A 26108-nucleotide genomic window follows, 5' to 3' on the forward strand; every position below is an offset into this window, starting at 1 on the left:
TGCTTCACTGTTGTCCTCTGGGCTTTGGGGGTCCATCCAGAAAGTCTGGGGCTACATAGCAAACATTCCCCATTCACTTTCTATCTGCACTATTAGTGTGACCCAGTAACTACTTGAGAAGGTTGTCAAGGTCCAGATGATCTGGCCCTCAGCCATGGCTTTTTTCCAGATCCCCTCCTTCTGCCTCAAGGAAGCTAGTGCCTGATTGTTGAAGTCAGTTTCTCTAACTTGAGAACTCTCAAACTTCAGATTTCCCATGAAAAGCCTGGAAATATGATTCCTAGGATGGCCAATCATCCCCCTCTTCTCAGGGGGAAAACAAAGAAGGTAACCGATAAGACTTGGCGACCTGCAAAGGTCCCTCTTGGGATCCCCAAGACAAACACAGGTTTCTGTTGAGGGATACAGGGAGGGGAAAGGTGGTCAGGAAGAAAGAGGGAAGTAGCCCTTACCCACACCGGTAATTGGGTACGTGCATTTGGAAATCAGAGAGAGAAAGCTCAGGACAAGCAACGGGATGGGAGGTTTCCCATCACTGTTGCAGACTACCTCTGCCAGAGATTCTTCTGCCTGGAGTCATCAATCATCTTGGAGGGGGCTCCATTCACTGGGGACAGAGGAGTGAAGCTCCCTGTGTCCTTTTAATAAGGAAATAGGGGTGAATTTTCATAAAAAAGTACCTGACCAATATCCATACCCTCTCTTCTCATCAAGTTGGTTTAGAGGGACTTATCTAATAATACAACTTAAAATAACTAGTATTATCTGGTTTTAATGTTTTTAAGGGCTTTACAAATATTATCTCATTTAATCCTCACAACACCTCTGGAAGGTAAGTGCTATTATTCCCATTATACAGATGAGACTGAGACCGACAGAGATTTAAGTGCCTTTCCCAGACACACAGCACATATGTCTGAGTCTGGATTTGAACTCTTGTGTTCCTGATTCCAGGTCCAGAACTCTATCCACTATGGCACCTAACAAATTAATCGGGATGATTTATCCTCTACCTCCAATCACTTCCCCCCCATTATACTATTACTTTTTTTATATTGCACCCTCTTTCTCTTGCTTAAGCTTTCCCTAGTTTCAATATTAGGATCATTATTTATCTCTGAGAAGTTAGGTTACTTTTTTCTATTTTTTGACATTAATTACTGAGAATAATTTTTGTAGCCTAGGTATTAATTTCTCTTTAAACATTTGATAGGGGAAGCTAGCTGGAGTAGTGGATAGAGCACTGGCCCTGAAGTCAGAAAGACCCAAGTTCAAATTTGGCCTCAGCTACTTTACACTTACTATATCCTAGGCAAAGTCATTTAACCCCAATTGTCTTACCAAAAATAAATACAAACCATTTGATAAATTTCACTCATAAAGCTGTCTGGACCAGGGTTTGTTTGGGGGCTTTTTCCCTTTGGTAATTCCTTTATGATTTCTTTCAGTTTCATTGTGTGATATTGGGCTGTTTAATATCTCTAGTTCTTGTTTGGTTAATGTGGGCATTTTAGATTTTTGTAGGTAATCATCCACATTTCCTTAAAATTCTTGGCTTTGCTAGAACATAACTGGGGATAGTAGGTTCTGCTAATTCTTTTTCTTTTCTCTCTGGTGTGTGTGTTCACTTTGTTCATGAATTTTATTTTCATCATTTGGTTTTCCTCTTTCTTGAAGTTAGTTTCTCAATTCATGAGTTCCATGAGGTTGACAGCCAAACCAGGTAATTTCAAGAGAGCGTTTCTGATCTGTGAACAGAGAGGGAAGGATTGTCAGTGTGGAAGCCTTTCCCCCTCATTCTCCTGAGCACTCAGTTCAGTATTTATTTGCCTCTTAGTTGTCTTAACCAAAGAGCTGACAAAAATAGTTAACCTAGAGATATGGGGCAACCACACTATGCAAGGAGTAAAAAAAAGTAGAATTTTTGAGAAAAACTGGGATAAACAAAACTGGGGTTGACAAAGGGTGGAGCCAAAATGGCTTCTCTCAGAATCAACACCAGATAAAATCTCTGAATGGATTTTGGAGTGACAGAACCCACAAACATTTGGAGTATAATAATTTTCCAGCATAAGGTCTGTCTCAACTGGGCAGAGGAAACCACAGCTTAGCACTATGCAGGGAGGCCCAGACCAGAGAGGCCTGACATGGGGAATCTAGTAGGAGGCCTTAGCCAACATAAAACAGTGTGGCTACTCTTTCCTGGTTCAGAAGGCCAGTGAATTAGCAGACTAGCTGTGAGACTTCCAAAGCAACTACAGAAGGCAAATAGTGAGCCCATGAACCCCAGCATAACAAGTGGGATTTTACCAGGCCTACCCAGCACAGTGGGAAAACCTACATTAAACTCCAGCATACAGTGAGTTATGCTCCATAGAGGAACCTGTACCCCACCCCTTTGCCTTAGAGGCAGACCTCAACCTTTAAAAATGAGCAAAAAAACCACAAGCACACACACACAAAAGATCTAACCATAAGAAAGCTACTATGGAGACAAGAGAAAAACAGAACATAAATCACATAAATGCAGAAGAGGACAACAAAGACAAACTCCCCTCAGGGGAAGTCTTAAAGGGAGATATGAACTTGTCACTAGCTCAAAAAGCTCTCTTGGAAGAGTTCAAAAAGGATCTTAAAAGAGAGTTGAAAGAAAAATTGGGAAAGGAAATGAGAGCTTTACAAGAGAGTTTGGAAAAGAAAGCACAGAAATTGACTGGAAAAAAATTCTTTAAAACATTTATGAAATGGGAATATATATATACTGAAGAAAACAACTTTTTAAACAGATTTGGTGAAATGGAGGGGAAAAACTGCTTGAAAAATAGAATTGTTGAAAAGGAAAAAGAAAACAAGTCCTTAAAAATTAAAATTGCTGAAATGAAAAATAAAATCCAAAGAACAAAGTAACTCCTTTAAAAGTACAATTATCCAAATGCAAAATGAGGTTAAAAAGCTAAATGAAGAAAATAAAATTAGATGTTACATATATGTTACATATTAGAGTTGGACTCTATAATAAAAATTAGAGTTGGACAAAATCAATAAAACATCAAAAATCAAACAAAATTTAAAAATAGAAAAAGTATAAAATATAATATTGGAAGAATAGCTGATCTGGAAAATTAATCCAGGAGAGACAATCTAAGAATTATTGGACTACCCGAAAGCCACAATGAAAAACAAAGAACCTGGACAACATCTTTCAAGAAATCAATAAGGAAAACTGCCCTGATATTTTATAATCAGAAGTTAAATATTTATTGAAAGAATCCACTGACTAACTCCTGAAAGAGATCTCTCTCCAAATGAAAACTCCAAGGAATGTTGTAGCTAAATTCTAGAATTATCAGATTAAGGAGAAAATACTACAAGCAGGCAAAAAGAAACAATTCAGATATCAAGAAATTACAATCAGGATTGCCCAGGACCTAGAAGCTTCTACTTTAAAAAATCAAAGGGCCAAAAATATGATATTCCTTCAAGAAAGGATATTGGACTGCAAACAAGAACCAACTTTCCCAGCAAAACTAAACATTTAATCTTTCAGGGGAAAAGATGGACATTCAATGAAATAGGGGGTTTTCACTTTTGATAAAAAGACCAGAGCTGAACAGAAAATTTGATCTTCAAATACAAGACTCAAGAGAAACATAAAAAGATAAAAGAGGGAGAAAAAAATGTTTTTAAAGATTAAAATGTTTACTTATCTACACGGGGAAATAACATGTGTAACTCTTGAGAACTCTACTTTTGTCAAAGCATTGGAAGGTGTTTAGAGAGTATAGGTATAAGTTGACTTGAATGTCATGATATAAAAAAGAAATTGGGGTGGATAAGGTATTGTACTGGGAGAAGAGGAAAGGGGAGGTAATATGGGGTAAATTATGTCACATGAAGAGGCACAAAAGACCTATTATAGTTGAGAGAAAAAACAAATGGGGATGAACATTCTTTGAACTTTAATCTCATCAGAGTTGCCTCAAAGAGGGAATATATCAATACTTTAGTTTGGTATAAAAATTTGTCTCACCCTATAGGGAAATAGTAAGGAAAAGGAAAGGAGAGACTAATAAAAGAGAGGGCAGAAGTAGAAGAGGAAAGGGATAGAAAGGGGGAGGGCCTGAGATTATTTGATGATCAAATCTGATGGAAGTGAGCTCTTTTTTTTATTATTATTATTATAGCTTTTTATTGACAGAACATATGCATGGGTAATTTTTACAACATTGTCCCTTGCACTCACTTCTGTTCCAACTTTCCCCTTGCCTCCCTCCACCTCCTCCCCTAGATGGTAGGCAGTCTCATTATACATGTTAAACATGTTTAAAGTATATTTTAGATACAACATATATGTGCAGATCCATACAGTTCTCTTGTTGCACAAGAAAAATTGGATTAAGAAGGTAAAAATAACCTGGGAAGAAAAACAAAAATGCAAGTAGTCCACATTCATTTCCCAGTGTTCCTTCTCTGGGTGTAGCTGATTCTGTCCATCATTGATCAATTGGAACTGAATTGGATCTTCTCTTTGTCGAAGATATCCACCTTCCATCAGAATGGATGTGAGCTCTTTTCAATTGTGAGATGATTCAGACGAGTTCCAATGGTCTTGTGATGAAGAGAGCCATCTGCACCCGGAAATAGGACTATTGGGACTAAAGGGTTGGGTAGAAAGGAGGGAAAAATATTTGAAACAAAAGGTTTTGCAAGGGTAAATGTTAAAAATTATTTATGCAAATATTTTGAAAACAAAAAGTTTTAATAAAAAATAAAATGTAAAAAAAGGGAAATTGAAAAGGAGGAGAACAGATTGGGGGAGGTGATGTTCAGAAGCAAAAAAAAAAAAGTTCAGAGGCAGAAGGAGGGATATGTTAAAAGGAGAGAGAAAAGTATAATTTGGGGAAAATAGGATAGTGGGAAATACAGAGTTAGTAATTTTAACTGTGAATGTGAATGGAATGAACTCTCCCATAAAATGGAAGCAGATAGTAGAGTGGATTAAAAGGCAGAATCCTACAATGTATTGAAACACATTTGAAACGGAAAGATACTTACAGAGTAAAGGTAAAAGGCTGGAGCAGAATCTATTATGCTTCAGTTGAAGCAAAAAAAAAAAAAAAAAAAAGGTTAGCAATCCTGATCTCAGATCAGGCAAAGCAAAAATAGATTTAATTTAAAGAGATGAAAAACGACATCTTTCTAAAGAGTACCATATGTGTACCAAGTGGTATAATATTCAAATTCTTAAGAGAAGTTAATTGAATTGCAAGAAGAAATAGCAATAACTTTACTAATGGGGGATCTCACTCCCTCTATAAGAACTAGATAAATCTAACCACAAAATAAGAAAGAATTGAATAGAATTTTAGAAATGTTAGATAAGATAGACATTTAGTGAAAATTGAATGGTGATAGGAATATACCTTTTTCTCAGTGGTATATGGCACTTATACAAAAACTGACCGTGTATTAGGGTATAAAAACCTCACATTCTAGAATATATGGGGAAAGTAGAAATAGAAAAAAATCACCACACTTCAGTGAGATCCTTTGTTGAAAACATACAGGAATATCATTGTCAAATTTCAAAGCCCCCAAGATCAAAGAAAATTTTGCAAGAAACAAACAAGAAAAACCAACAACAATTCAAATAGGTTGGAGCTATAATTAGAATTTTACAAGACTTATCAACAGTCATAATAAAAGACCACACAGGTCCTCGAATCATATCTACTGACAATGAAAAAAACTAGGCCTGCAGCCAAAAATATCATATCCAGCAAAATTATCTATAATATTGGATGAGAAAAAATGGACATACCACAAATTTCTAGATTTTCCTATCAACCAAACCTGAATTTAATAGAAAATTTTAACATATAAGAACCAATATTAAAGATCAATGTCAAGGAACTCACATGTACGAATTATTTGTTTTTTTTTTTTTTAACATGGAAAATGTATACCATATGCTTAAGATTGACATCAACAATAGGATAGGCTCAAAAGAAAGATTGGGGGCACAGTTAGGCTGAGGAAAAACAATTCAAAAATTAATTAGAAACTAAACATTCTAATTCTAAACAATGAGTGTTTAAAACAATAAATTATAGGAATAATCAATATTCCCAACTCATTGGGCATGCAACTAAAAGAACTAGAGAAAGAACAAATTAAAAATCTGCAATTACCAAATTCAAAATTCTGAAAATCAAAGGTGAGATTAATAAAATAGAAAAAAAACTTTTGAACTAATAAAACTAAGAGTTGGTTTTAAGGGGAGGGAACCAACAAAATAGATAAACTTTTGGTTAATTTGTTTAGAAAAAGGAAAGAAAAAACCAAATATCAATTATAAAAAATTAAGAGAGTGAACTTACTACCAATAAAGAGGAAATTAAAGCAATAATTAAACAGCTATTTTGCCCAACTGTGTGCCAGTAAATCTGATAATCTAAGTGAAATGGATGAATACTTACAGAAATATAGATCGATAGTGTATATTCTGTTACTGAAAGCAAGGACCTTCCAAAGTCCTACGATATCATAATTTAGGGAGATTTGCAAGTGTTCTGACCAACTAGCATTCTATCCAGTCAATCAGCAAATTCATTGGTGGTAAAATCATTTATTGCAATCCTTTGTCTGGGACCCCTGGGTATAAATTAAGCTCATAAAAACAAAGAAACTAGGCTAACTTAAACAGAACCCCCCAAATTGGGAAAGGTACCCTCAAGTGTTATCTAATTCAGTTCATACTCCCTCCTCACCCCTCCATCCCTACCGCAACACATCTGCCAAGTGATCATCAGGTACACTGTAACCTGGTTATGGAGTTTGAATTTGATCCTGTGTATAGTAGGAAGCCACGGGAGCTTCTTGAGCAGAGAAGTAACATGTTTAGGCTTCTGCTTTAATATCTCTTTGGTAGTTAGATGGAGGTTGCACTTAAGAAGGGAAAAAGAAGGCAGGGAGCCCAATTGAAAGGCTACTCTATAATCTAAATTAGAGGTGATGAAACCCTGAACTAAAGTGTCATTGTGTGAGATTGTGCAAGAAAGGTTATGAAGGATGAATTAACAAGATTTGGCAATTGATTGGATTGGGGGGAGGGAGTAAGCAGGGGAGCAAGGGAGATTGAGAATTGTCCAAGGTAGCAAACCTGGGTAATTGTAAGAATAGTGGGGTCCTTGACAAATATGCTAAAGTACGGAAAGGATTATGAGTTCTGTTTTTGGACATGTTGATTTTAAGATGCCTACAAGAAATCCAACTTAAAATGCCCATTGGAAAGTTGGCAATGTGGCACCAAGGCTGGATATTTATTTGGGGGAGTCATCTGTATAAAGATGATAACTAAACTCTTGGGAACTGATTAAGGGGGGGAGAGGAGAGAATGGTGAACAAAGCATTTTAAGGTACTCCCACAGTACCAAAAAAAACCAATTATCACAAAATCAGAGAAAATACCCAGGGAAAGACTGATCACCTAGCTAATAGCAGAGAAATAGAGGAGGAGGAGAATTAAAACTATTAGCAATTTGGTGATCACTGGGGACTTTGGAGAGAACTGTTTCAGTTAAATGACTGAAATCCAGTTGCAAGAGATTGAGAATTAAATTAGAGAAGAGGAAATCTTAATGAGCAGAAACAACAGTTTTTTTCTAGGAGCATTGCTACAAGAGGGAAAAAAGCTCTAGGTAGGAAGCCAATCGAATAGTTGGGTCAGGTTCCTTCAAATATTTACATTTTTAGTAATTTGTACATACTTACCTCAGTGGCAGGTAGAGCTTGAGGGTTTCACTTTTGTTTTTATCTCCACCATCACCTAGCACAATGCCTTGCATGAAGTGTGCACTTAATACAGATTGAATTGAATTTGATCTTTGCAGTCATTCATTCACTCATTCAACCACCATCCTTTATGAGGGGATCTGCTACTTTAGAACACACCTGATCACTCCGAGGGACTCCAGATCTCAGTTGTGTTGCAAAGTGTTCACAGTTATTGTTGAGGAGGTTGTAGGGAACCAGTTTTCCCACCAATTTCAAAGCTCGATGCACGATCTGGGTGGGTGGCAACGGCGGGTCACTGTCGTCATACTTGTTATTGACTTGATACCTGTTGCTTCCAACCATCACATAGAGCAGTTCTCTCTTAAGTGGTGCAATATCGGCAACAACTGACAGAGGACCATAGGATCAAAGATGTAGAGCTGATAAGTGACCTTACAGGTTATAGAGCGCTAACCCCCTCATTTGCAAATGAGAAGACTACCAGCATCCACAGAGAAGATGCCTACATTGGATTCCATCTTAGGAACCTGTTGATGTGGGTTCCACCTTGAGTTAAGCCCAGTGGTCCCCCCAGGCTCAAGTTTCTGACAATGGCACAAAATTATCTTTTGTATGACTATGCTCCCTGACCACTCCCTGAGTTTTGAGCAAACTCAAAAATGATTGGATGTAATGAATGTTTCAATAACCCAATATGATTCTGACATCCATAATCTATTAAAATTCTTATGCAGAAATGTGAGAATTAATATCTGTGCACAAACCAGACCAGGGAACAAGTGATATGCAACCTCTTCTCCAAAAATTTTAGCAGAGCACTTCCTTAAAAACAGTAGTGTAGTTCTTAATTTACTAGTAGAGAGGTGCATCAGGGAGAAGGTGGCTATGAGGAATGAGAATGTGTGGTTTAATGAAACATCCCTGTTAACAGAAGATCAATCAAATCTTCAGAAGAATAATCAGCTCAAGTCAGCAATAAGCACTCAGTCCAACATGTTTCTCCCTCATAGCAGAAACCATGGAATAGTCCATGCTGATGTGGAAGACGGTAGGGGAAGAGATGGAAAGGAGAACTCTAGGCTATGCTGTTTCTGCCCTGTTAAAGGCCTTCCCATGTATCCAATGCCCTCTCTGACCTGTGCCTTGTGTAAATCCCTAATCCCCCAAACTCATCCAGTTAAGGATCTATCATAAGAAAAGCTTGCTGCAAGATATCATGTACCACCCCACCTTGACACCCAGCTCCTTGCCTGCACACAGCCAAACCATGTCTAAAAAGTAAAGGGGAGAAACTTCTTACGTGGAGGTGCCAGGTGGACAACACAACCATAACCCACATAAACAGCCCAATGAGAGTAGCCTCTTCGGAATATTTCAATCAGGTCTCCAGGAGTGGGTTCTTGCTGTAAAACCAAAAATAGAACCAGGTTAGTGAAGCAGCTTTTGGGAAGAAGGAGGGATAGATTTGACAAGCTAGGCCACACCCAAAGGAAGATGGCCAAGAAGATGAGGGGGAGTGGATGTGAAACCATAGAGACTGGTAAATAGCATCAGGAAAGAGACATGTGGTTGAGACACAATCACATCTAAATATCTGAAGGATTGCCATGAGAGAGAAGTTAGTCTTGTTCTACTTGGCCACAGAACTGGGTAGAAGACAGAGGTAGATTGAGACTGGATGTAAAGAAAGATTCCTAACAATAAAAACTCTTCCAAAGTGGGAGAGACTGAAGTGGAAAGTAGCAAAGTCATTGGGAGGATTTGATCCTCTGAGTTAGAGTGAATTACCTTTTAGAAAGAATATTTACTAAGGTGGTATAGTAAGAGCAATTGGTATATACTGCATTTCCTCCCAGAGTCTGGGACAAGTGTCCCACAAATATGTTCAGAAATCCAAAGAGTTTGGGCTTAAACTTGGAATATGATGGCGATGTGGAATGCACGCAGTATGGCAACGACAAGCCAAGAACTATAGAATTAGAGATTTAGAGCTGATAAGCGACCTTAAAAGTTATATCCACATTTGCAAATGAGGAGACTCTACCAGCATAACTACATTTCACTCCAAAAAGGAGATATCTACTTCATCTTAAGCAGGATATCCAATGGGAAATTGATGATATGGATCCCATCTTGGGTCAGGCCAAGTGGTCCCTTCAGCCCCAAATTTCTGACAATGGTAAAAATGTATCTTTTTGTGGGAGAGTATGATCGTCCTTCTCTGACAAGCAAACTCAAAAATGGTTGGATGTAATCAGTTTCATGGGTGCCCAGAGGATCAACTTTCAACTCTGACTTCCTGGAGTCCTTTCTTGAATCCATCACCAGATTTCTTTTCTGGTTCAAAGAATCATGCACCTTGAAGCCACCTAACCCTCAGATGGCTATCTTTTTCCCCCTCACTGTCTATATTTAGTCTATATTTGTTTTTGTATATCTTTGCTCCAGATTCTTTCCCTTCTCCCTAATGGCATGGTCAGTGGAAGTAAGGGGAAAAAGAAAAATTCTCTTCCCCTCAAGAGCTGAGACTTGGCTCCACTTGGAATCCTCAGAGCCAGAACTGAAATTTTCCATTGCTATGCTGGATTCCTCTGGTCTAAATTCACCCATAGACTGATTGCTCAATAGGTATGGCTGATCCTCTCAGTCTATCATACTGCTTTTTGTCTTAACCCAGTCAAGGAAACCCACAGATTACTATGAGTATTGTAGACCATCATCTTTACACATTTAAAACTTAGTCTCTTTATCAATTCATTGAGATGAGGAAAAAATACTTAAGTCAGAATGAGAACTGGAGATAGGGAAGATGATCTAGACTCTGTGTATGGCAGGTGAATGACTAATGAGAGAAAGAGTAGGAGAAACATGATGAGGAAAATCCAGGTGAGAGTTATCCAACTTGGAGCCAGAAGACTTCTTATAACTCTTGAAAGGAAGTTTTTCAGGGACACTGATACATTGTTGGTGGAATTGTGAACACATCCAGCCATTCTGGAGAGCAATCTGGAACTATGCTCAAAAAGTTATGAAACTGTGCATACCCTTTGACCCAGCGTGTTTCTACCGGGCTTATACCCCAAAGAGATACTAAAGAAGGGAAAGGGACCTGTATGTGCCAAAATGTTTGTGGCGGCCCTGTTTGTAGTGGCTAGAAGCTGGAAAATGAATGGATGCCCATCAATTGGAGAATGGCTGGGTAAATTGTGATATATGAACGTTATGGAATATTATTGTTCTGTAAGGAACGACCAGCAGGATGAATACAGAGAGGATTGACAAGACTTACATGAACTGATGCTGAGTGAAATGAGCAGAACCAGGAGATCATTATATACCTCAACAACGATACTGTTTGAGGATGTATTCTGATGGAAGTGGATCTCTTCAATAAAGAGAGCTAATTCAGTTTCAATTGATCAAGGATGGACAGAAGCAACTACACCCAAAGAAAGAACACTGGGAAATGAATGTAAATTGCTTGCATTTTTATTGTTCTTCCCGGATTATTTTTACCTTCTGAATCCAATTCTCCCTGTGCAACAAGAGAACTGTTCGGTTCTCTACACATTCTGCAGTGTATCTAGGATACACTGTGACATATTTAACTTGTATAGGACTGCTTGCCATTGGGGGGAGGGCATGAAGGGAGGGAGGGGAAAAGTAGGAACAGAAGTGAGTGCAAGGGATAATGTTGTTAAAAAAATTACCCAGGCATGGGCTCTGTCAATAAAAAGTTATAATAAAAAAAAAGGAAGTTTTTGAAATCTATACATATCTTTCTAATTTTGGGAACAGGCTAATGAAAGCAGTGATCTTTCAGAATCTTTAAAATCCCATTATATCTTAGGACACACGAAGATGCCTTAACTAACCTGTATTATATCCATGGTAATTAGAGATTCATTGGAAATTAGTATTTGAGGATGAACTGCAGGAAGTACAAAATTCATAGGCTGAATCAGTCAGTACAGGTGGTAGTCATGGGCTTCTTTAACCAGGCACCCAGGAGTGGTGATGGGGTGGTCTCTCCTTAGGGGTTTAGTGAAAGCTTCAACTTAGGAAGTCACTCAAAATTAAACTACATTTGTTTCATTCAGAGAACTTATTGGAGCTTTACAAGTTTCATTTGTTCAATCCAAGAAAGCAAGAAGAGGTTTCCAGAAATCTAAAGTAATACCCGGGGCTAGGCTGAGAAAATAGACCAAACCTCATCTACTATGAACTGGCTCCAATCAATTCAAACCAGTTAAAAATAGCCCATAGGTCATGCTAGACACATAATTTCCTGAATTTCATTTCCTGAAATTCATTTATTCTTCCAGAAAGCTAGGTGATGAGGTGATAGAGCACCAGACTAGAAGTCAGGAAGACCACCTGAGTCTGAATCCACTTCCTCACTGTGAACACCTTGGCAAGTCACTCATCCTCTTCATCTGATCAATGGGAACAATAATGGCACCCACTTACAAAGATTCTTGTAAGGATCAAATGAGATAATGAAGTGTTTTGTAAATCTCATAGCATCCCATAAATTCTAGCAATCATCATCCATTCATTCATTTAAGCACCATTTGTTAAGGGCCTATTTTTAACGACCACCTACCTGATTGCTACCAGGTATTCCATATCTCAGGTAGGTCAGGAAGTACTCCTGGATCAGTTTGTAAAACACTTCATTGCCCACCTCTTTGAAAGCTCTTTGGACAATCTTATTGGGTGGTAGGGGCTCGTATTTGTCATCATGTTTGTTATTGACCTGGTATTTGTCATTCCCAGCCACCACAGAGAGCCGCTCCATCTTCACCAGGGCTATATCCTTCCAGGCTGGCTTCTTGGCACCTATAGTATGTTGGTCTTTTAGATTTAAGGGAGGAAAAAAAAGGATAATTGCAGTGAATCTGAAAGCAGTCCATTTATGGGTGAAGCCCAGTGGTCCCTTCAGTCAGTCCCATGTTCCTGACAGAGTCAGAAAGAGATCAGTGAGGACAGCCTGGCTATCCTAACATCAAAATCAAATACATGGAAATATTCCCCAAACAGCTTCAGTAACCAAATCAATCATGAAATTATTCAAACTCTTGCGATGAACAAACTTGGGAAATCTTGAGAGAACATTATTTTTCCTAGGGGAATGCAAACAGTGACATCATAAACAAATGCCACAAAGACCCCCAGACCAACTTTTAAAGAGGGAAGCTCATCAAACCGGAAGACAGCTCCCACTATACCCCACCCCCAGAGACTGACACACAATGGTTCCAGTTCCTTCTCCCATCTGTTGTAGGTATCAGGTCAACCGGAATCAGGGATGATGCTTTAAGCACTGACACCATAGCCTTTCTGCCTTGGTAGAGGATCCTTCCCTATTTCTATTCTCTTCCTGGACTGGGCCCTCATCCCTTATCAATGCAAAGAATAAAGAAGGACTCAAAAGTTCTGATGGCTGCTGGGTTGTTAGGGGAAATTTATTTTCCTTCAATAATGGTACTCTTCTTAACCCACCCAGAACTATCATCAGGGCCTAGTTGATGTTCTATAATAATCCTATTGCCTTCCTCAGCCCCATACTCCCTTCAGTGCTGTGATATGGGTCGAAATCCCTTGTCTCTCTGTGGCAGAGACCAATAGACAGTAGGTGTTGATTGAGTGGCAGGGATGACAAATCCATACCACTGAGAATGCATTCAGTGCTGTCTAAATTCATTACCCAGACAGTTACTTGACCCATTTAAAGATCTATAATCAGAAAACCTTGCGGTGTCGGTCATTGCTAATAGGTATCATGAACCACTCCACCTCGATACCCAGTGCCTTTCTTGTACATAACCAAGCCATGTCTGAGAAGTAAAGGAGAAACTTCTTACGTGGATGTACCAGGTGGACAACACAACCATAACCCACGTAAACAACCCAGTAAGAATAGTTGGTTCGGAAAATCTCCAGCAGGTCTCCAGGCTTGGGCTCTTGCTGTAAAACCAAAAACAACACTAAGTTAGAAGCCATGGGGAGGGAAAGAAGGGATACACTTGATGAGCCAGTCCACACCAAAGGAAGGTGGCTAGGGTGATGAGGGGACTAGAAACGAGACCATAAAAACTAGAGATGTTTAGTTTAAAAAGAACTTTCCCAAAGAACATGAATGAGAAACTTCTGAAGGGCTGCTGTGAGAAACAAGGGTTAACTTTGTTCTGCTCAGCCTTGGAGATCAGAACTGGGTGCAAAGGGGTAGAAGCATCAGGAGCAGATTAAGTCTTGATGGAAAGAAAAACTTCCTAATAATGAGTCTTTATCCAAAATAAAAGGGGCTATTTTGTGGAGTAGTGAGGTTGCCATCATTGGAAGTCTTCAAGCCACTGGAGAATCATTCACTTTTTGTGGAAGTAACTCCTGCTCAGTTATAAACTACAATTGATTGAATCTGAAGTCCCTTCTGTTCTGAGAATTTTTTAGACTTCCATTAGGAATTTTTGAAATTAATAATATACAGGGAAGTATAGCTACTTATCAATTATTCAATCCTTATCTTTATGAGAAGAGTGTCCTCACTCATTCCAGACCTGGATTACTGACTTATGGCCTCTTGATTTCTTTCTCAAAAGCAATACCATCCTTCTCTCTCATTCTGATGACCAATTGAATGTTGATTTTATTAATAAAAATGAAATTTCAATGGCCCTTTTTAAGGTTTTTTAGAATATCTCCCTTAATTAGCACAGGACTGTCAAGACGATAGTACAAAGAGTTCCCAATTCAAAAAGATCCACTGGAACCTCCAAGATTCAAAGTTAGTAAGAAAGTTTGATTCACGGAGGTCTGATGGCTTGACTCAATTTCTTTTCTTATTCTGTTGATTTTCTCCATGCCTTTGAAAAATTATTAAATCACCAAGGCTATCTTTTTTTTATGATTCCTTCTATCCTTTAAGCTATAAATTTTCTATCTATCCATAGATCCAAGAGATCCTTCTATCCTCTTCTAATTTTTTTGGTATGAATTTTTATATTTCACTGGAGTAACAGTTTGTGTATACAGAGTACAGTGTTGTTACCGACTTGCTCTTGCTTCTCATAAATTCCCATAGTCAACCTCAGTCATTTTCCTTGTGTCTCTTGGTTCCCAGCATCACGGTTCAATGATATCTCTAGAAATCACTCAGGAGATAGTGATTTTTTCTAGTATAGGGCTAAGATCCCAGGCTCCCAATCTCCTGTTAGTGTATATCTTGCCCACTGGGGGCATAATCACAAAATATTCCTATGTTTCATAACTAAAATCTCGGAGCAGAATAAATATGAATGTGGGCCTTTCTTACAGTGAGCTCCACCAGACTGGGAGCATACCCTTTTGTGTGCTGCTGTGTAATTTAGGTGGCTGGCTCACTAAAGGAGAAGGAATGAGGTACCATAGCAACATTTCAAATGGCATATGAAATCTGGTAACCAATGAGAAACATGGCTAGGAAAATCTAGATTAGAGTTGTCCAACATACTATATATTACATATAATTCCACAATTTTATCTTTGCCTATTTAGTCCACAGTGCTGTGATTGAAAGCAAGACCTAACATCTTATATCTTGGGACATGCGAATGCACTAACTAACCAGCATTCTATGCATGATAATAAACAAATTAGGGATTAACACTTAAAGATGTCCTATATTAACAAACAAGCTTGTGGATTAATTGTAACAAGTGTAAAAATCAAAAACTGGAGCCAGGAAAATATTGTTCATGGTTACACATGGGATGGGCCTGAGTAGGTACTGGTGGGAGCTCAGCCATTGGACTCATCAAGCATAATTTTTGACCACTCTCATTCAAAGAATTCCCCCTCTGTCCCTCAGATGGGAAAAGCGAGTGTACCTAAGAAGATCTGAGCCTAGGGTCAAACCGAAATGGTGGATCGAACCCCATCTCCTGGGCACCAGCTCTTTCGTTTCACCCTTTATAAGCATCCTCAGCTTTTGTGCAAGCCTCGCAAGCCTGCTTGGACTTTTCCTAAAATCCATTCCTTTATTCTGTAGTGTCATGTTCTCTGGTTCGGTTTCCTTGGGGTCTCTGGGGGCAGCCTTCTTTTCAGCTCAGGAATCACAACAAGAATAGCCAGGGGTTAAAGTCCAGATCTTTTATTATCTCCTTCCTGAGGCTGGGCAGCTTTCTGGAGAGCCTTTCAGACCTGCCTGGGTCCCAGTGGGGGAAGTGCAGGAGGAGAGCCTGCCCCCAGTGGCTTGACTGAAGATTGAATGAATGTCTGTCTTTGGTTCCGAGAGCTTGAGCTCCCACCTGGCTTCTCTGCCCTCTGAGGCTCTCAATCCCTGCTTATATGCTCGACACTGAGTATAAACCAATCATTCATTATATCATAGGAAACCATGATTTCTTGTAAGATTAAATCAATTATACTGAACCATGCTAAACTAGATAACTATTGTCTCGATCAGCTCCACTGACTTGGCACCTTGTAAGAATCCTTTGTTTCAAGTTCAGAGCTCTGGCCCATAACATTATCCCAACCACCATTTATACAGTGAACATTACTCTTGACCCACCTGAATGCCACCTGGGATCTCATTTCTCATGTAATTCAAAAAGTAGTCTTCCATCAGCTTGTACAGAACTTCATTGCCTACCTCCTTTAAGGTTGTCAGGGTCTGCTGAACAGACTTATTATTTGAGGGTAGTTGGTATCTGTCATCATTTTCGTTTTTATTCTGTAGCTTGTCTAGGCCAATCACCATGGAGAGCAATTCCATCTTCACCAGAGCTTTGTCCTTTACAGCTGACATCTTGATAGATATTCATCAGAACCATCATATTGACCTTTAGTCCAAAAGATTAAGACAATTAACAGTGAGTTCTTTTTTAAGTAGTCCTTTCCTGGGTTAGACCCAATAGTCCCAAAGGTCAATCTCACATTTCTTATAGTGCCACAAATGGGTAAATTGTGAGAGAGCCTTGTTGTCCCCCCTAACTCAGATCTGTTGGGAGACACTGAAGTAGTGACTCAGTTTGCCTTTTCTTGTTTGTGTGTTTGCTTTTTGATATATAATTCTAGACAGCAGGTGGTGTCTTGCAAAGTATTTAGTAGTTGCTAAAGATTTTCATCTTGCTGTAGGTTTATTACACCACATTTCAAACATTTCCTTGTCTAATTTATATTTAACAGTAAGTGCAAGTTCCTTAAGGACAGCCTTTTATAATTTAAGACCTGAACAAGAAATGTCATTATAAATCTCTTTCATATAAATGAATCCGTATAATACAAATACTTGTTTAATGCTGCTTTTTCAACATATCATTAACTGATGTGGATATTGCCCATGGAAGGCCTTTTAATTCCACTGTTGGTTTCTAAATATTTCACTGGCTCCATCCAAAGCTAAAACACTTTTGGTTAAATTCAACAAAGGTATAAGTATCGATTGGTTTTTTTCCCAAAAAAGTATTTCTGTAAGTTTTAAACCTATTGTGTCTATGCTCTGAGAATATCTACCAGTGCTCTTCAGTTTTTTGGATACCTGTTTAGAGTTGCTATAGATGAATGATAGTAGGAAGAGGCAAGATCCTTGTTTAACCCAAAAGTATCCATTCTTTCCCCATTATGAGTAAGTTCTAAGTTTTATACACACACACACACAAACACAAACACAAACACACACACACACACCCACACACACACACACAGCAACCATACTTTAAAGGATCCTGCACCCATATTTTAGATAGGGATCTAAAAATAAGTGAGTGCTATATATTGTTGAAGGTCTTTTTTTTACTTTACACATATTTCCATATTTGATATGTTATACAATAAAAATCAGACCAAAAGGGAAAAAACCTAAGAAAGAAAAAGCAAACAAATAAACAAGAAATGGTGAAAATACTAGGCTTTGACCCATATTTAGTCTCCATAGTTCTCTTCCTAAATGCAAGTGGCATTTTTCCATCCCAAGTCTATTAGAATTATCTTAGATCACTGTGTTGCTTAGAAGAATTAAGTCTATCATAGTAGATCATCAGATAATTTTGTTGTAACTGCATACAATGTTCCTCTGGTTCTGCTCGCTTCATTTAACATCAGTTCATATAAGTCTTTCCAAGCTTTCCTGAAATCAGTTTGCTCATCATTTCTTATAGAACAATAGTATTCCATTACATTAATATACCATATCTTATTCAGCCTTTCCCCAGTTGATGGGTATCCACTCAATTTTCAATTCCTTGCCACTACAAAAAGGGCTGCTACAAACATATTTGCACATGTGGGTCCTTTTCCCTCTTTAATGATCTCTTTGGGATAAGATCCAATAGTGACACTTCTGGATCAAAGAATATGCAGTTGTTTTTTTTTTTAACCACTTTGGCCATAGTTTCCAAATGGCTCTCCAAAATGATTGGGTCAGTTCACAATTCCACCAACAATGCATTAATGTTCCAGTTTTCCCACATCCCCTCTTAACATTTATCATTATCTTTTCTTGTCATCTTAGCCAATCCGAGAGATGATATGTGGCATTTCACATTATTTTAATATGCATTTCTCTAATCAATAGTGATTTAGAGCATTTTTCACATCTATAAATGGATTTAATTTCTTCCTCTAAAAATTGTCTGTTCATATCCTTTGACCATTTACCAATTAGGGAATGTCTTGTATTTTTATAAATTTGACTCAGTTCTCTCTATAGTTTAGAAATAAGGCCTTTTTCAGAAATACTGGCTGTAAAATTGTTTCCCAATTTTCTGCTTTCCTCCTAATCTTGGCTGCATTAATTTTGTTTGTACAAGATTTTAACTTAATGGGATCAGAATTATCCATTTTAAATTTTATATAATGTTCTCTAGTTTTGAAGGTCTTTTCTGCATTTATTAGAATAATTCTATAGATTTTATTGGGTCTAGTAGTATTTGTGATATTGAAATATTGATTGCTTTTTTTTTAACATTTTAAATAGAATCTCATTTTTCCTACTACATGTAAAGAGAGTCTTTAACATTCACCTTTGCAAAACCTTGTGTATCAAATTTTTATCTCTCTTTTCCCCCTTCCCTCCTCTCTAGGACAGCAAGCAATCCAAAAAAGGTTAAACGTATGCAATCCTAAACATATTTTATGAATTGCTTTTCTTATAAAATCTTCTCTGATTCATCTTATTCATCTTGATTTTAGTTTCTCAAAATAACAATCCATCACTAACAGCAACAATAGTCATCCAGATCAAGGAGTGCAAAAACCATATGACCCAGAATCCAAGGATGATCTCTCTGGGCTGTACACAAGAGAGCAAGGCAGGTCACTGTGGAAGATGATGACCTTCCATTCCACCTCAGCCCTTAACTCTTACAATTCTGCTTTGTGTTCTTGGTCTTAGAGAAAGTCTCCTCCCCAGGGAAAGAAGACTCAGCAATTAAGAGGAAGAGCTCAGCTAGGTATCTGGGGTAAAAGATCATGAAAAAAAGGAATGAATGAGAAGAATTCAGGTAAATCAAAATGGGAATCAAGAGTAGGAGACTTGATTGGTTACAATCTATCTATAGAAAGCCGTTAGCTCTTGAGTAACGGGAATTCACTGAAGTGCACAAGAAGGCGAGGAAAGGCATTGCAAGGAGAACCTAGATGAGCAGGATCCAGCCTTGACCTGGGAGAGTTTCAGACAGTTTTGTACAGCTCTTGAAACAAGAGGAAAATGTGGGGAAGTCTTGATCCAGGAGCATGCTAACACCAGCCAGTGTTCTACTCCATGTGAACTTCGGCCAGAGAGGCTGGTTCTCTTTGAGAGAAGTCATATCCTGCCCAACCTTGTTTGTGAGCTAACCTGAAACCTCGGCAGATGGTCGGCTGCTGCAAACAAGGTCATTAGAGTGACCATGGAATGTTGTCTCCCCGCTTTGGAAACTGGTAAGGGCTCTGCCCTGAAAGTCACCAAGTGTGACCTTACCTGTTTCATTCCAGAAACTCTCTGGAGTTTTAGAAGTCTCTTCTCATCAAGTCAAGAAGTTATCCCCAGGTGGGAGAGATCTGAGTCTGACTAGGAGGGCCATGCTCAGGGTTGGGTTGAAAAAAGGCCGCAATCCTAACCTCCCACAACTCCCCTTCCTTTCAGTTCTAAGCCTAGGAAACATTCTGCTCCTTAGAATGCCAGTCATACAGAACCCAGCCTTCTGAGGTGCTGAAATGCCTTCCACTCAGCCAGCACCTATGAAGGGCCCACGAGAACTAACCTGCTTACGTCCAGCAATCCTGTATCTCAGATAGGACACCAAGTAGGCCTGGGTCAGCATAGAACACACTTCATGCCCAACCACTTGGAGGCCCTCACGGCCTTCTGGATGATCTGACCAACTGGCAGCAGCTGGTCTTTCCAGCCCTGTGTCTCTGGCAGCGTCACAAAGGACTCATTATGGGAGAGTCCAGCTGTCCTCCCTGACATCAAATGTGTCCCATACATTAGGATGCCCCCAGACAGCTTCAATAAGCCTGCAGGAGGTTTCCAGACTTCTCTTGTGACTGAATGCAGGAACTGTCCTTAAGAAACTGTTAACTAAGCAGACCCTTACCCTATCCTATTTGTGCCTAAGCAAATGCAGCCAGCCATGGGTGAGCAGCCCAAAGGCCCTCCAGCCAGCTTTGTAATGGGAGTAGGAAGAGAAGGGCTTTCAGCAGAGGATCACACTGGACACACATACAGGGGACTCCCAGCACGGAGGGGAAATATGTGTAGATGGTTGGTTTCGGTACAATAGGGCATCTGATCAGCTCCAGACAGTGACTGCCCTAAGTACTCACTCGGGGCATCTTTGTGCTTGATTAGAGAATCCTGGCTCTCTGGCATTCTCTTTATTAGAACTAAGTCCTCATCTGTCAATGGTGCTCAAGAATATGTGGATTCTAGTGGGGAGAGAGAGATAAGTGGGTTGAGGTACCTTTCTTTTTTCGGAAGAAATTTGACTCCCCTTTTATAGATGCTGCTGTTCCCAAGACTTAGGAAATGTCACCCTTCCCCAACCTCCTTACACTGTTTGACAGCTACCACCAACAGATGTCTATTAAAAACACGACTCTCCAATTTTGGGGACAGTTTTATGTCTGGGCTGACAAATGATCCCAGAGTGGTCTAGGATAGTACACAAGTTCCAGGGCTAGTTTTTGGTCAGATTTCCAAAAATGTTTGAGGGTCTCAGATTCATCATCTGTCTATGAGGCTAACACGTTTCTGACGTTGAATCCTGGTCACCTGATTGTGTGTTCCTGGGTAAAAACAATTTCCCCAGCTCAATTTCAAAGATGCTCAATTTCTTCAGCTTCCACTGATATGTTACTACTTATTACTGTCATCATAATCACCACAGCTTGTTCCTAGTATCTTTTTCAACTTAATTAAGATAGAATCCCGGGACAAGTTTTCCCAGGATTTTAATTTTTTTGTTTATATTTATGTTCTGTATGTTTTGCACAAGTGCATGAAAATGAGTACTGTTTGTGATCGCCAAATTTAGACTCCACAAAGGCATTCATCAAACAATTCCAGGAAGAGAGAGGATGACAGATTTGATGGGTACCTCATCTGTTCTCACGTCATTTTGATTTCTTTTGCTAATTTGTTTTGAACTTTTCTCTGTGTACCTTTAAGCTTAAGAGGTTACTTGGTTTGGCAAAAGTTTATTTGTCAAGTTCTCAAGAATAGTCACGGGGCTATGTTTGCAATATGGAGGTCTTTGTCATCTGTATTTGAAGGACATCTAGTTTCTGCTGTATAATTCTAACCACCAAGTTGTATCTTGGTAGGTATTCAGTGGGTGCTAAATTTTTGCTGCCCACTGTGATGTGCTGTTGGAGAGTCTGTTTCCTTGCCTAATTTGCACTGATCAATAAGTATGGGCTCCTTTGGGATAAAGCTGGTCCTTGTACAGTGGTGGCCCACCATGACTCACCGGGTATAAACTTTTATTTTACGAACAAATCCTAGTGTCGGCAAATTCCGTGGGATGCATCCGTTTTTAGCCTTCCCCGTTGCCTGGTGAAACAAAGTCCACGTTTTTCCAGAAGCATTTCTGCATATTTTCAACCTTTTCACCATGTGCTCTGAGAACATCTTCCGATCCTTTTCAGCCTTTTGACCAGGAAGTGACCTCTGAAGAGGGGTTTTGACCCGAGTGAACTCTGTATGACCTGAGTGAACCCTGTAAAATTATGTAAAATCACAAAAAAATGCACGTCCCCTTTGGGCCCAAATGGTCTCGAATCCTCTCAGAGCAAGATACATTTTCTTGTCGGGAAGTCACAATCCCATTCACATTCGATTGAGAATTATCAAACTTCCCCCAACTCATACATCAAATGGATCTTCAAAAAATGACTCTTTGCAGATCTCTCCCTGAGAAAGATATGGCGGCCACAGAATCCCTCTTGGTGTTTCTTTACTAATAAAGCCTTTTGCCTCTGGGTTTAGCGAACTTTTTTTCTCAGAACTCGGGCTTGGAGAAAAGGAACCTCACCCGTTGCTGCCTCCCGCTCCATGGCCTCCTCTCCTCAGCTTCTTAAACTGTGGCTCTTGATCCCATGTGGGGTCTCGTAACTGGAGGGTGAGACATTATGATTTACAAACTGTCCGTACCCTTTGACCCAGCGGTGTCTCTACTGGGCTTATATCCCAGAGATCTTTAAGGAGGGAAGGGACCCACGTGTGCAAAAGTGTCTGTGGCGGCCCTGTCTGTAGTGCGGAGGGACTGGAACCTGAGCGGACGCCCATTGGTTGGAGCACGGCGGAATGAACTGTGCTATATGAATGTTCGGGACTATTATTGTTTGTAAGAAATGACCAGCAGGAGGATGTCAGAGAGACTTACGTGAAGTGACGCTGAGTGAATGAGCAGAACCAGGGGATCATTGCACGCGGCAACATCAGTATTGTAGGTCGATCAATTCTGATGAATTCCCATTTTGCTGCCCGCAGAGACCGGCCTCCTCAGCGGCCCTGCCCCGGGTTTGTCTCCCAGAGGAAGGGCATGGGCAGCGTTCCGGCCCGGCCCGCCTTTCCGGCCTGGCCTTGCGCCCGACAGGGGCAGCGAGATCGGATGCCAGCAATAAGCGTGGAGAAGTCCGCGGCCAAGACAAGATTTGCGCCCAGGGGACGGAAGGAAAAAGCAGCGTCCCAGACGGAGAAGCAGCAGGTCGTCTCCCGGGGAAGAAGTCTCCTAAAGGGGCTTCCCGCGGAAGCTGCGATAATAAGGATTGCTGCTCTTAAGCAACGCTTTGGGAGCCTGCCGCTCATTTGATCCCCACCAGCACCGTGGAGGCAGATGGTGGCCATCCCCACTTTGCGGAGGGGCAAACTAAGGCAGGCAGAGCCCTGCGGCTTGCCCGGGATCATAGAGCTCGAAGGGTCCGAGGCTGGGGTCCAGCGCTCTGGGCCTGGAGCTGAGTCCTGAAAATGAACCCGAGGAAGAGGAAGGTGGGGGTGAGAGCCTGGGGCACGGCCCGGGGCAAAGGAGCGGCAGTCAGAGACTGGGCGGCCCCGAGGCAGAGAGAAAAAGCCCTCGGGCTCCCGCCTCTCCCAGCCCACCGTGGCCCCCAGGGACGCCTGATTTCTGCGGTCAGCCTGCTGCCTCCGACCCCTAGAGCGATGGGAGACAGAGCCAAGCTCTGTGGAAGGGGACCTGGAACCTCAGTTTCCCGATCTGTAAGAAGCGGGATCGGACTAGGTGAGGATCATTCTCACCGGGCCATGGCGTGTGCGTGGCCCTTTAAGTCAGCTGCAGGCCTTGCGCTCCTCCCCCTAGCTTCAAAAGCCTCACTGCGGCTGCGCAGCCGCCTGCAGCGCCCCCCCCCCCCTTTCCCTCCCCCGTCTTTTCCCTCCCTTTCCCATTCCTTTCTTACTCTTTCCCACTACCCCCGCCCACGCCCAGAGCTGTCGTTTTCAGGCCTAGAACCGAAAGAAACTTCTCTGTAAACGTGGGTGGAGCCGAGCTCCGGCCCCTCTACCCCACCACGGGGGTGCCAGGAATGACGTCAGTGGAAAAGTACCAAAAGACTTGCGCAGTGGATACGAGGCCCGGGAAGGGGCCCCTGCGCTCTGCGGCAGTGCCAGTCCAAGTCTTCAGGCTCTTCTGCTGGCCCAGAAGGCGGCACCCATGGGCTCTCCATCCCAGGGCCTCTTAAACTTTTCCCACTGGCGACCCCTTCTGGCCCGAGTAGGTTTTACGTGATGGGACCCTAGGCTATAGGTATATAAAAGATACACAAATCAAACATTTACTGATAATAAATCAGAGAGAAATTTATTTTAAACCAAAGAATTGGTATAATCTGATTTTACCTTTTATTAACGTAAACACTCTAACACAATACAATCCACTGATATACTAATCTGAGGAATGCTGAGGAATGAGGATAATAAAATATTAAAAGTTTTTATTTCCTGTAATGAAACTATTATGTTTTTGTAATAGCAGAAAACTTTGTAAATACAGTTAAAAAAATGCAATTCATTCATTGGCATCGTGTGCATCGATCTGGGCATGTGTAGTGCGAGGTGTGAGCACCAAGGCTGCAGTGAAGCTGTTCTATGCAATCGGGGCAAGCCCTGTCAGAGACAGCCTGGATTCATTCCTACACATTTGATTTTGAATTCATTTTCCATCGTTGCATTCAGAAACTTCTCAGTGTTCCCACATTTTTGCCACCCCTACGTTCAGTTACTTGACCCCATCTGGGGAGGACCCACAGTTTCAGAAGTTTTGACCAAGAGAATGTCTTGGAATTCGATTTATCACATCTTAAATTCCTTCTGTTTCCCTTCTCATCTTGGTTTCCTTTAATCAAATTTATCCATTGGACTGGTGCAATGAATTAAAATTAAAAAGGAATCAATCTGGGATGGGAAGATCCTCTGTATTTCTGGCCAAACAACAGTTTTTTTTTTTTGTTTGTTTGTTTGTTTGTTTTTTATATTCACTCTGCTTCGTGTATCTGAGATTACTTTATTTATACATCATTTGATCCTTCTCTATGATCCATTTGTTTTAAACTAGGTAAAAGAGAACATTAATCATTGATTGGGCTTTGCCTCAGTCAAACTGAGACCTGTTAAAGACCTTAGTTTAAAGTGGCCTCCGTCTCCCACTGCATCCAGGGTCAACTTGAATCATCCTGATCTATGTCTGGCCACTGGAGTCAGATGATTCTGAAGGAGAAAGGGAGGCTGGTAACCTTGCACAGTCCTCCCTTCCTCAAATCCAGTTTAGATGCATGTTATGGCATTACCGCCTCAATGTCATATCATGTACTTCCTTCTTCCCTCCCTTCCTTCCTTCCTCCTTTCCTTCCTTCCTCCTTTCCTTCCTTCCTCTCTTCCCTCCCTCTTTTCCTTCTTCCCTCCTTCTTTTCCTTCTTTCTTCCTTCCTAACATCATGTCCTGGAGGCCAATCAGGAACAGGAGCTTAGAGAGTGCCTATCCCAGCCCATCATTAGGTTGTAAGTTCCTCAAGAGCAGACACTGCAGCTGGAACCTGAGCATCGAAGAGGGTCGTGTCCAAATACCAATACCCAATGATTTGATGACTAGTGCTTTATAATACAATTTCAGAGATGGACCTGCTATTCCCCTTTACTCCATATTTCTTTTCATCATTTCCACAGATTTTGGACACAATAGACATTTTTTGCTTCACTTTTGTATTTATTGGAAAAGGTCCTAGGATTTCCTCATTGCATATGATATTTACTTTTTTCTATGACTATCTCTTGTAGAGGTGGGGTTTGGGTTTTGCTTTTTATCATAAAGGAGAATTGTACTCCATTAGAAGCTTTTACTGCATCTATTCAGATGATTGTGGATTTGAAATACATTGATTTTCATTATAATTAATTAGGTTGATTGTTTTCCTAATGTTGAACCATTCATGCGTCTTGGGTATAAATCCCACTTGATCATAAGGAATAAATTATTTCTTGTATCAATTGTAATTCATTTGATAGTATTTTGTTTAATATTGTTAATGATAACTGTTGGGATATACCAAAGTATCATCTCTGAAAGAATTCAGGCTCAAATTATCTCGAATCAAGCATGAGCATTTATTTGGGTATTTACTTGGGGAAGGGGTGATGTGCTGTAGGCCCCCTCCTTAAGGGAGACAAGCATCCCAACAGAGTAACTGAAGGAATTATATACAAAAGGAAGAGTAAAAAAGAAGAGAATTGGGCAAAGCAGGGAAATTGGGCAATCTGATTAGATATATTTTATATAGGAAATGCATGGAAAAAATTGTTTTTATTCAAGAGAGAGAATGTCGGGATATAGTAGC

General features: G+C 40.3%; 1 protein-coding gene across 4 annotated transcripts; it reads right to left on the reverse strand.

Moving 5' to 3' along the window:
* Positions 1-752: 752 nt before the first annotated feature.
* Positions 753-22741, reverse strand: LOC127541915 (phospholipase A and acyltransferase 5-like). Of its 4 annotated transcripts, none has more exons than XM_051967243.1 (9): positions 22650-22741; positions 16352-16622; positions 13665-13767; positions 12404-12654; positions 9098-9200; positions 7954-8183; positions 5967-6031; positions 5056-5092; positions 753-1748 (listed from the first exon to the last, which is right to left on the reverse strand). In XM_051967243.1, the coding sequence occupies exons 2-9, from the start codon at positions 16586-16588 to the stop codon at positions 1686-1688; spliced, it is 1089 nt and encodes a 362-aa protein (XP_051823203.1). In that variant the 5' UTR covers positions 16589-16622; positions 22650-22741; the 3' UTR covers positions 753-1685. The 4 variants fall into 4 exon arrangements, with proteins under 4 accessions (XP_051823203.1, XP_051823202.1, XP_051823204.1 ...); XM_051967242.1 differs by lacking the exon at positions 22650-22741 and adding an exon at positions 20025-20141; XM_051967244.1 differs by lacking the exons at positions 5967-6031; positions 22650-22741 and adding an exon at positions 20025-20141.
* Positions 22742-26108: the final 3367 nt, after the last annotated feature.

Source organism: Antechinus flavipes, chromosome 6, assembly GCF_016432865.1.
Source record: "Antechinus flavipes isolate AdamAnt ecotype Samford, QLD, Australia chromosome 6, AdamAnt_v2, whole genome shotgun sequence".
Classification (NCBI taxonomy): domain Eukaryota; kingdom Metazoa; phylum Chordata; class Mammalia; order Dasyuromorphia; family Dasyuridae; genus Antechinus; species Antechinus flavipes.

Bases quoted from the DNA above. Each gene is read 5' to 3' on its own strand.
- LOC127541915 (XM_051967243.1), bottom strand. From the start codon at position 16,588: ATGTCAGCTGTAAAGGACAAAGCTCTGGTGAAGATGGAATTGCTCTCC. The intron at 13,768-16,351 runs GTGGGTCAAGAG...TTGGTTTTACAG, and splicing joins AGATCCCAGGTGGCATTCAG to CAAGAGCCCAAGCCTGGAGA. The intron at 9,201-12,403 runs GTAGGTGGTCGT...TTGGTTTTACAG, and splicing joins GAATACCTGGTAGCAATCAG to CAAGAACCCACTCCTGGAGA.